Source organism: Crotalus tigris, unplaced genomic scaffold (genome assembly GCF_016545835.1).
Source record: "Crotalus tigris isolate CLP2741 ecotype Arizona unplaced genomic scaffold, ASM1654583v1 scf7180000018097.2503214, whole genome shotgun sequence".
NCBI classification, from domain to species: Eukaryota; Metazoa; Chordata; class Lepidosauria; order Squamata; family Viperidae; genus Crotalus; species Crotalus tigris.
This window is the reverse complement of record NW_024096820.1, coordinates 301,523-313,183: the sequence shown is the minus strand read 5'-3', so window position 1 is coordinate 313,183 and position 11,661 is coordinate 301,523. Positions and strand designations below refer to the sequence as shown.

General features: G+C 44.1%; 1 protein-coding gene across 1 annotated transcript; it reads left to right on the top strand.

Moving 5' to 3' along the window:
• The first annotated feature begins 2,428 nt into the window (after positions 1-2,428).
• LOC120309912 (stem-loop binding protein) lies at positions 2,429-9,655 on the top strand. Its single transcript, XM_039347614.1, has 8 exons — positions 2,429-2,575; positions 3,732-3,857; positions 4,291-4,395; positions 4,782-4,841; positions 5,087-5,218; positions 6,027-6,176; positions 7,300-7,384; positions 8,865-9,655. The coding sequence occupies exons 1-8, from the start codon at positions 2,529-2,531 to the stop codon at positions 8,901-8,903; spliced, it is 744 nt and encodes a 247-aa protein (XP_039203548.1). The 5' UTR covers positions 2,429-2,528; the 3' UTR covers positions 8,904-9,655.
• Positions 9,656-11,661: the final 2,006 nt, after the last annotated feature.

Genomic DNA, 11,661 nt, shown 5'->3' with positions numbered 1-11,661 from the left:
CAAGCAAGTGGCTCTTATTCTGGCAATATGTCTAGGAACTTCTACACAAGGTCAGAGGATGACTACACAATTTACATTCCAGATTTCTGTTCCTAACCAAAAGCAGGGGAAGCACTGATCCAATAAAGCGAGACGATTTTAAAAACCAGAATGACGTTCAGAATTCCTGCCAATGCTTTTTTAGTCTATCTATGTATATCCCTTAACAAGAAGCTTTCTTGTTTTTCTTTGAAGACGTTTTCCTTCTCATCCCAGAAGCTTCCTCAGCTCTGACTGGATGGTGGGGAATGGAAGGATTTATACTCCTTGCAGACAGCTGGTCCTTTGCCTTCTTTTAGAGCAGGTATGTCAAACTGCTGGCCTGCGGGCCAGATGTGTCACGCTGAAACCACACCCACCCCATTGCCAGCAATGGGGAAAAAGTCACAATACATCGTGCAACATCACATGTCCTGAGGTTGACATGCCTGTTTTGGAGAGTCCTTGAGGCCACTTGGAGGTTTACCGGTGTCCTCAGGGTCACCTGAGTGGTGCAAATGGGTGTGGAGTCTTCTTGGCTGCAGGATGTTTTCTGCCCTGTCTCCCTTCACTGTCCAAGACAGGCACCAGCTGTTGGGGATGAGTCTGTGCTGTCTGCATCTCAAACTGAAGGACAAATGGTTCCCGTAGTCTGCAATGTTTCCTGGAAATCTGTTCATACTCCAGCACCATTTGAAGGGGGTTCATCCCAAAGTCCATAGCTAAATGTCTATGGCAGTGTTTCTCAACCTTGACCATTTTAAGGCATGTGGACTTCAACTCCCAGAATTCCACAGCCAGCATTGCTGGCTGTGGAATTCTGGGAGTTGAAGTCCACATGCCTTAAAATGGTCAAGGTTGAGAAACACTGGTCTATGGGGATTCTCAGTCTTCCAGATCACGGCTGTCCCAAAGGTGCTTTTTCAAGAGGCAATTGGACTTTCTTGTTTTTCTTTGAAGTTGTTTCGCTTCTCATCCAAGAAGCTTCCTCAGCTCTGACCAGATGGTGGAAAACAGAAGGATTTATATTCCTTGCAGACAGCTGGTCATTTGCTCTCTTTTAGAGCAGGGGTGTCAAACTCACATCAGCATTGCGCTTGCCCTTGGGGGGGTGGGTGGGGGTGCAGCCTACTGAGTGGGTGTGGCCCACTGGGTGGGCGTGGCCAGCTCTACATCATTCAAGGGTGCCCGTGGGGGCCTGGGCAGGAGTGGGACAGATCTGAGGGTCTCTGGCAGAAGGGGGTGGGACCAGGGCAGAGCCCATCAAGCCGGATAGGTGAAGTAGGCGAGAGCCATTTGCTGGCCACTTCCAAGCAATGGTGCATTTCTTCATTCCTCACAAAGGGTGACACCTCCCCAACATGCAGCCAGGGGGCAGGACCAGCACGGCAGGGGCTGGTTCCTCGCTGTTTCCAGACAGCCTTGTGGAGCTAAGACTGAATGCATTTCAGCATAGATGGCTACCACAAAAATTGTACATTGGTTCCCGGGCAGCCTGGGCCAGGGCCAAGGCAGCGGGGGCCGTTCCTTCACTGTTTCCAGGACGGCTTCACGGGCCGCATGAAACCACTTTGTGGGCCGCATCTGGCCCCTGGGCCTTGTGTTTGACATATCTGTTTTAGAGAAAGTACCCCAGATAAACCTCCAGGTAGCCTCAATGACTCTCCAAAAGAATGCAACTGAGCAGCTGTCTGCAAGGAGTATAAATCCTTCCCTTTCCCACCAGCCAGTTAGAGCTGAAGAAGCTTCTGGGATGAGAAGGGAAACGTCTTCAAAGAGAAACAAGAAAGTCCAGTTGCCAGCACCTTTGGGACACCCTTCCAGATCTATCATGCAATTATTCTGCCTGCCCTTAGAGACCCCTGTCTTCTTGCAAGCACTAAATATTAGCAACATGGGCGAATTCCAAAAAGGGCAGAAATACTCCCTTCCCAAAAGGCTTTAGGAAACAAAAAATAATAATAATAATGGCGAAATTGCTCAATCAACCCCTCGCTGGGAAGCAGCTTCAGCTGAGGAAAGAAAGCCAGCTGGGCCGGCGGGCTCACGCAACGCCGCAAAGGGAAAACCGCAACATTTTGTTGCAGCGACCCATCCCGGCTGCAAATTTTCCCGCCAAAGCGCGAAGGCGTCGTTTGCCCAAACAGGCAAAGGGGGCAGGAGGAAGAGGGGGCGGAGTTCCGCGCTCCGGAGCAAACCATCGCCAAGCTGCTCATGGGGGAGTCCCGTTCTGAAAATAGGCGCAGTAAAGCCGCCCCGTGGCCCTTCCTACCTCAGGGCGGGAACTTGGGAGCGCAGAGAAATTCATCTACGAGCGGCGGCTGGGTGTGTCGTCTCAGCGCTGTGAAAGGGAAAAGTGGAGACAAAAAAGCCTCCTCTCTACGAACCCCCCTCCTTCGAGGTGGTAGCGCCCGCTTCGGTTGGCGCGCGTTGCGCCTCAGCCCCGACGCGCCTCAGTTGCGAGGTTGGCGGCGGCGGGGAAGCGTCGTCGGAGTCGCCTCGCCCTCAGGATGTCGTTTCGCCAGCGGAGCCCCCTGGCCGGCCGGACTCGTAGCAGGTAGTGGCCGAGAGGGTCGCCGCGCGGAGCCGTGGACGGCTGGGCTGCCTCGGAACGGCTCTAGGCCGCCCCCCGTCCGGCTGCGGAGCCGCGGAGGCCTTTGTGGGCCAAATAAGACGCCTCAGCTCAGCCCGGGATTGGCGGGGAGGGCCTGGGCGAGCCCCATGTCGAGCCCCTCCCCCACCTCGATCCCCTGGGTAATTGGGGTGGGGTCGCCCCTTCCTCACAGGGTGGTTGTTCATTGGGGTCTCGGATGAGGGGCGTCCCCGGGTCTTGCGGACCCCTGGATGCCACCGCCTGCTTTAAATTCACCTAGAAACCCTGGGTGTTTGGGTGCGTGTGTGTACCCGCAGACACGTGTATACACAGACACCTGGGTAAATATGGACCTGTCAGACGAGGTCAAAAAAAAAACCCCAGGCGGATCTGCTGATTTGTCGTCCCAAAAAAGAGGAAGGCAGAGGCTGAGGGGGGGGGGGACGAAGAAAAAGGCAGAGCTCGGGCAGTTCTTGGGGAAGAAAAGCTTTTAATTTGATTTATTTGTTTTACTTATTTCTTAAAGCTGCCTGGCTCTGGGTAGTTCATAAAAACGCGGGTTTATCAGGAAGTAGGAAGAGTTTATAAGGGACAGGAAGTAGCCTTTCTTCCGGGTGGGAGGAGGAAGTGCTGACTATGCAAACTCTTCGGCCTCCCAACATCCAGAGTGGCTTTTCTTCCCCTTTCCAGAGACTTGATTGCAGGAAGTCCCCGACTTAAGGTCACTTGTTTAGCGACGGTTTGAAGTTACGACTGCACTGAAAGAGCCAGTGGGGAAAGCTGGATTCACGTAATCATCACGTGATTCACTTCGCGACGGTGACAGAATCGGAGACGAACGCGGGATGACTCGCTTGAAAACCGTCTCACTTAGTGACCGACATTGTTCTCAATTTGCAGTTTTTAAGTCAGGGACCAGCTGTAGCAGGAGGGAGCTTTGCCTCGCCCCTCTCCTTATACCGCACTCAAGAGCTAGGGACAATTCAAAATGGACAGTTCCCCAGGCCAAGTTGACCCATGTTTTTTCTAAAACTTTGCTTCCGAAGTAAGTTTCAGTTATAGACCAATGATTTGCAACTTCTTTTCATTGACTTTGTTCTTTTTAATTGTCTCTTCCCAGACCAACAGCTTCGTGGAGTCAAGGCAGGAAGCGTGATGCAGATGGGAAGCACAGAAATGCGCATGAACCGAGCGGCCCAACCATTGATTACGATACATACAGCCTGGCCGATGGCAGATCAGAGAGGTAGGTACAGAGAAATATTTCCTCACTTTTAAGCACAGTTGAGTTCTATTTAAGGCGTGGTGGACATAAAATGTTTAATTCCTGGTGATATTTTAGCAATCTACTTAATAAAATATATATATATATACATTGCTTACTGGTGTACACCGCTTAGAGAGTGCTTGCACTTAAAGCAGTATATAAGTCTCATAAATAAATAAGTCTCATAAATAAATATTTTTAAGTAGCATACTCGTATCACAAGCAGATGATAATAAACATTGTTCTGCAGAGAGCAACTTAAAAGCACCACGTGTTACATGAGAGTTCAGCAATACATTGTGGATGGTGTAGTTTAACTTGCAACACAGTTGAGATGGGGCACGCTATAGTGTGTACTTTAAATATTGTGACTAAGCTGCCATTTTGTTTTCCCTGTGACTTGGTTTTACAGTTTCACCACCCCGGAGGGCCACAAGCCCCGTTCAAGATGTTCAGACTGGGGGAGTGCAGTTGAAGAAGATGAAATGAGGACTAACGTCAACAGAGAAATGGCAAGGTACTGATATGCAATTTGTTTAAATTCAATTTGTCTTAAGTACAAAAATAAATCTTTATTCTTTGAGATAGGGAGATCTAGTAAGGTAGAGAAAGTATTGCCCCTTTTCATAGGATGTACACTTTTGCATTCAAAATTGAAAACAATTTCATGTTGTAAGACTAAATTGGAGAATGTGCTATAAAAAAGCTAATTCTTGTGGATAAATCCAGTAGGTCAGGAGAATGTGACTAAGAGTGTTAACAAATGTAACAAATCTTAACATGTGGGAATATTGTTCAGTGTTGAATTTATTAAATAATAAAATACCAACAATGGTGTAGCAGAACACTATTGTAGCAGTACAAACACTGGAAATAATTTTTGTTAAAACAAATGTTTTACAGATACAAAAGAAAGCTTCTAATAAATGAGTTTGGAAGAGAAAGGAAGACCTCTACAGGAAGGTAAAAAAAAAAATTGTTCATAGCAGATCTAACCAGGGACAATCTTGAATTGGAGGCTGATGAGAATGAATAATTGAAGCGTGGTTATATTAAAAGTGAGCGGGAATGAGAAGGTTTTAGGGAAATGAAAAGGCGAGGCATTTCCCACAATAAGGGCAGACTAGCACTAAAAGCATGCCTCGTGTCTTGAGAATGCAAAGCCATGAAACGGGAATAAATGAAAAATAAAACCGCTATTTTTCCAGTTCGGATTCCAAGGAATCTACAGCAGTCGTGGAGCTGGAGACGGACGAGGCTGTTCTAATGAGGAGACAAAAACAAATAAATTATGGGAAGAATACTCTGGCATATGACAGATATATTCAAGAAGTTCCTAGGTAAGCCCTCTGTTTACTCATAGGGTGGAAATTCTTTTCAGTACAAATTTAATTTGTAAGTATTGGGGCAAACTTAAGGAAAAGAAAATGAATTTTTCCTCCCAAGAGGTACCTATACTTTTTTTTTTTTACTCTCATAAACCAGTGGAATCCTTTATAGCATAGGTGTCAAACTCGTCACGTGGCGTGTTGCAACGTATCGTGACTTTTTTTGCATTGCCAGAGCTGGGGTGGGCGTAGTCCCCGTATGATACCACCGGCCCACGGGCCGGCTGTTTGACACCCCTGCTTTATAGCATAGATGAGCCGGCACCATGGATCAGATGCAAAAATTATACTTCTAAGAAAGAAACACCTCCTTGCTTTTGATGGGGGGGAGCAAAAGGCAAAATGATAAAGTGAGAGATCAGAAAAACGTCCCCTGGAAAGTTTGGCCATGATGTCATACTGATTTCTGGCTCACCTACTTGTAGTAAGTTGCTCCTATAATTTCTAATTTCGCTAATGGCTACATGGAAGGCTGTAGCAGAATATTCTGAGAGCTTGAACTACCCTTTCTGATGTCAGAATTTGCACTCAATTACTCTGTGTAAATAAATAAAACAAATAGAAACCGCAGACGGCTATTGCTGGGAGAGAGGGTAGCAGAGACTCATTGGAAGATGAGCAGCCCTATTTCTGAGCAACCTTGCAAGTAGACGGCTGGTTTTATTTCCCTGGACAACATATTTATCGAGAAATGGCTGCTGGGCTAAGCTGCTGAAGGTTGATGGGTGTGCTAAAAGTGGCCGAAATGTTTCTTTCAAAGGTGTCTACGGGTTCCTGGGGTCCATCCAAGGACTCCAAATAAATTTAAAAAGTACAGTCGGAGATCTTGGGATCAACAGATCAGACTGTGGAAAGTCGCGTTGCATTTTTGGGACCCTCCTCACGAAGAAGGCTCTGATGCGCAAGTACTGTAAGTAGCAGCCGTGTCCAAGAATGCATAAAATAGTAAGCCTTTAAATATTGAGGGTTGTTCTAATTCGGGAATCATTCAGCGGTAGTAAATCCCTGAAATGAACCAGGTTTGTTTCTTACGAAGGAAAGTTTAAGCTTAAAAGCTGTATTAATTCATCATTGTGGAATTGAGTTGAATTCGATAGCCGTAGTACAGGTAGGCCTCGCTTAATGACTGTCTGGTTTGCCAATCATTCAAAGTTGCAACAGTGCTGAAAAAGTAATTTTATGACCGTTCCTTCCATCTTGTCCCCCTGGGTGTGTGATCTGGGCCCTTGGGGCACATTTAGGATTGTTGCAGCATCACAAGGTCACGGGACTGCTGTTTGTACACTTTTTGATAAGCAGAGTCAATGGAGGAACTGGCAGGGAATGGGCAATTCGTGGTCACGTGATTTCTCACTTAATGACGGCAGGTGATTTGTTTAACAGCCACATCGGAGACGAGGCGTTAAGTCCACTGTGGTCATGTGGTGCTTTGCTTAATGGCCACATTGCTTAGCAAGATTGCTGTTAGTCTCAATTGTGGTTGTTAAGTGAGAACTGCATGTAGTTTTCTACAAAATATATGCAGCTATAATGCTAAGCATATTGATATAATGATTACTTTTCCTTGTAGCGAATTACTTGTTGCTTATATATTTTTTTACTTGTTAAAAAACAATTTAACATGTATGGTGTACTAGCAGGTTATGAGAATTGTGTGCCAACTCCAGAATGTAGTTGGTGCAATAGAACACATGCATTTATTTTAAAACAGAATCATTTTTCTGAAGGATTTGTTTATGCTGCAATCTATTTGTCTAAATACCAATGGATCTTTACATAAATAAAAATATATGAGCCTCATCAATTAAACAAGTTGCTGGAATACTTTTCTGAATTATTTAAATGTAATACTAGAAATCATTGGAAAATAGGTGTGATTTATACCTTCAATTCCCATTTGCCTAACTTTTCCTGCAAATGTTTAGGTCATTGGGTAAACTAGAAGGCAGGTTTTATATCTAATATTCTCTCCTTTATCTTAACATTAGAAATGTGTTTTCTAATATTGCTAATTTCATGTTTTATTTTTGTAGTAGCCCTGTTGATCTTGGTGACATGGAAACAGAATCCGTAGGAAGTAATTCCTTGGTGCTACAGGGAAGTTCCCAAGAAAACAATGTAAGTAATTTGAATCTTGGCTTAAGTTTCAATATTGCGTCAGCGTCCATAGATTGCTGGTTGTGTGGTGTCGGTAGGAACAGCCTATCCCTGGCCAGTCCAAAGTAGTTTTTTTCACTCTCTTTTCCCCTCTACTATCTGCCTCTTTCCTCATCCTAATTTAATTTTCTCTCTTTTTGCTTCATTTCCCAATCGTCTTGCACGTTGTCTTTTTTTTTCTTCCCTCGCTTTATGTTTTCTGCCATTAGTACAATCGCTGCTTTAATTAAGTGGGACTCAACCAAGCGGACCTCTGTTGTGGAAGCTGTACTGCATGTGCTACAGTGACACCCCTTCAACCATTGGAATAATCTTGACTAATGAATGTCATTGTAGCTGTCATAGCAAATTTTAAAATATTTTTGCTGAACTCCAGAATAAAGCTGTAGAGCCAGAAGCCCTAAGTTTTTGGTGGGAAATGATCAGGAAAAAAAAGGTTATAACCCCTGAGCGAATGGAGGCTGGAATTAATAGGATAATGAATGAGTCCGTGATGTGTATAGGAAAATCAGGTTTGAGTGTGCAGGCACAGGGATCTGATTGTGTTTGTCACGTACAGTTTTATCGAGAATAATTGTGATATAATAATGTTGGCAGGGACCTTGGAGGTCATCTAGTCCAACCCCCTGTTCAGGCAGGAAATCCTACACCATTTTGGACAAATGGCTGTCCAGTCTCTTAAAAGCCTCCAGTGTTGGAGCATTCACCGCTTCTGGAGGAGATTGTTCCACTGGTTAATTGTTCTCACTGTCAGGAAGTTTCTCCTTAGTTCTAGGTTGCTATCTTGAGGGTAGATTATTCACTGCAGGTAGTCCTTGAGTTATGACTGCAATTGAGCCTGGCAATTATGGTTGTAGGTTGGGACAGTTGTAAAACAGGTCACCCTGTGACCAGACCTGATTTTACCTTTACCTTTTCTGCGCTGGTTGTTAAGCAATCGGCAGGGTTGTTAAATAGACTCATTTGCTATGGGTTGGTTTTTACTGGAACACCGGGGTAAGCTGGCTTCTGGCAAAACTATGAATCATGGTCATGTGGCTGCACGGTGCTTCAAATAGCCATAAATGTAAGCCAGTTGCCAAGCACCCAAAATGCGATAACATGACTACTGTGTGTCTGGCGGGGGTAGATGTCAGAACTCTGAAACCTGGCGGCAAGTCCCATTTGGGGGTTTCCATTGTCAATTTGAATGGTCCTAACTTGAGGACTGCCTGTGCTTCTGAGTATTGAGAACTATGTTATCAAATCTTCATTTCTCCGGGATGGTGTAAGGGCTCCTACCACGGGCTGGGAGTTGGACTAGAAGACCTCCAGAGTCCCAGCCTCAGGATTCTGTGCTTTTTGATGTAAAGCCCAGTAAATACAGCATATTTCTTAAGTAAAATTAACAAATAAAGTTACAAACTTCCTGGTATGTTAATTTGGTCACCTTTTATTCTAGGAGAATTGTACAGACACCAACCAAAATGAGAAGTATTGAGCATCGATCTGTTGACTAGGTTCAGCTAGAGACACCTTCTGGTATGGAGCTGATGTCACCAGTAGAATTGTGCGTCCTGCAGGGTCCATTTTGAGGAAGGGGCAACTCCAGCAGATTCACACAGAAATAAGAAATGTTCCTGCATTACCCTCTAGAGCTGTGGCAGCTTTAAGATGAAGATCCGTTTCTCTGACCTTTTTTTTGAAAGCAAAAAAATGGAATCGTACGTAATTGGGTAAATGCCTAATTTATATACCTGCATATGAAAAAGATGGCTTTCCTGAGCAATTGAATTATAGTTAAGAAAAACCAGAACGGGCAATGTTGCCACAGTTTAGCAGTTTTAAAACATGAAACTTTAGTAAGAAAATAGTTTTAGCACTTGTTTAGTGACCTTTAACCATGACACAAGTATTGGCAAGAAGAGGTGGTTCTGCACCCTGCCCATGTAATTGTTACAATCTGAGAATGTATGCTTTTCAAATTATTTCATTCAGCATTACCAAACAATTGGCAATAATCTTTCCCAGGATATGCAGGCATCTTGGAGAAATAACCGTCCTCTTTCGGGTGGCGTAACCTCACCAAGTTTTAAACTGATAACTTGTAAATAGTTTTCTGCGGGGCTGTGTGAACTTTTAAGGAAGCCTGAATGAAGGGTGCCTGGGGATGTTATTTTTATTCATGCTTAATATAATTTTTTTTTTACTACTGTTGCTGTTTTTGTATGGAATAAAATATAAATAAAGCAAGACCGTCTTTGTATAACATGAAAGGACATGCAGAGAAAGATTCAAACCAGCTGTTCACACTAGCTGTACCGGTGATTGGATATATTTTAATTCTTTAAAAAGTTGTTTTGAAATGGCAGCTGTGCTCACATGGTTTGGGTTATTCCACTGAATTTAATCAGATGGGTTCATTTCTGAGTGAAAATATAAATGAGATTGGATTGCAAAATGGACACCTTTGGTGTAAAGTTTTTGAGATATCTGACTCCAATTACATCTTGCTTTGGGATCTACAGACCCCAAAACAACTTTTAAGTCTATCCCTGCAAGACTGAACGGCACGCATTCAACTTGGAAATGGATTTTACTTTCCCAGAACTAATGGAGTAGACGTGGCTGGTCTTGGGACCGCAAAAAATTCCTTTTCCTGGTCATTGTTGGCCTGTTTTGCTACAGTTGAACAATTACTGATTGGATTTCTGCTTTCTGAAGTCGATCGTCCATTCACCCTTCAAGAAAACGCCCATTGATTATGTGGAGCACAGAGCATTTGTGCTTAAAAGCATCATTGCTCTTAAATAAACAGGCACACCAGAAATGGCATGGGAAATACCAGTGTTTAATTGTGTTAAATTGCATGTGCTTTTTTGATACCACCTCAGGAGACGGTATCTTTTCATAGGCCTTGGTGACAAATGCCAGCTAAAAACGCTTACGCACGTGCCCAGTCTCATTTTGGTCGCACAGAATTAATTTATAAGAAGTGGGGCGGTCATTTAAAGGGCTCTTTTGTAAGATTTCTTAGTTCAGAGCTAATGTGGATCAAAGTCTCCTGCTTGTCTGCCCTGTAATTTTTGTAAATGCTATGTAGCTGTTCGACTAGAAGCCTCTGTCTCGTATTTTCAACCACTCTTACCTTTTGACCTGAATTATACAAAAAGTTTAATTGAGACGACACCAGCAAAATATCCCAGAGAAAATTGAAAAACAACCTCAAACCACAATCACCTTTTCTTTAGCCATACTTTATCTTCGTTTCTCATGTTATGTGACTCCCTGGGCTTAATTCATGTTTTGCTAATGGCCTAAAGCTCAGCTCAGTGGTTCTCTATATATACCTACTTGGGGTGTGTGTGTGTTTGTGTGTGCCTTTTTTCCTTATTGCTTTCTACATGTTTGAATCGTTTCACCTTGTGATTGACTGCAGGGTCAGTTAACTGAAATAAAATCCTTTTTTCTGAAACACACTGAAACAACAGAGATAGGTGATCACTGGCCATTTGATCCCCACTATTGAAACAAGGTGTTTGAAAAAAATAAATTTCCCAGTGCTGTTCCTTCGTCCACAACGGCTGGCATTGTGGAGGTGGAGGTACAGGTAGTATGGACATACAAATACAATTGAGGCCACAATTTCCGTTGCTAAGCTAAGCAAGACAATTGTTAAAATGAGCTTTGGCCCATTTTATGACCTTTCCTGCCACAGTTAAGTGGATCGCCGCAGTTGAATTAGTCATGAGTTAAGTGAATATGCTTCACCACTGACTTCGCTTGTTAGAAGGTTGAAAGGTTATAATGGGATCCTGGGACACTGCGACCGTCAAATCCATGCCAGTTTTGATCATGTGATCATTATTTTTGATCATTAAAAACAGTCATAAGTCACTTTTTTTCAGAGCCCCTAGTTCAGGGGTAGGCAATCTTGGTCCTTTTATGACTTGTGGACTTCAACTCCCAGAATTCCTGAGCCAGCATGGCTGGCTCAGGAATTCTGGGAGTTGAAGTCCACAAATCATAAAAGCCAAGGTTGCCTACCTCTGCCCTAGTTGAAGCTCTGTTTCACAATCTGCGTGTTTTATGCATTAGCTGATCTGGGATCAAGTATCTGTAAGGGCACATTGCAAAAATGGTTCCTATAAAACAGTGGTTCTCAACCTGTGGGTCGGGACCCCATTTGGGGTCGAACGACCATTTCACGGTCGCCAAACAACGCAGTCCGCCATTCTCCCCTCCTTTTCCTTTGCTGT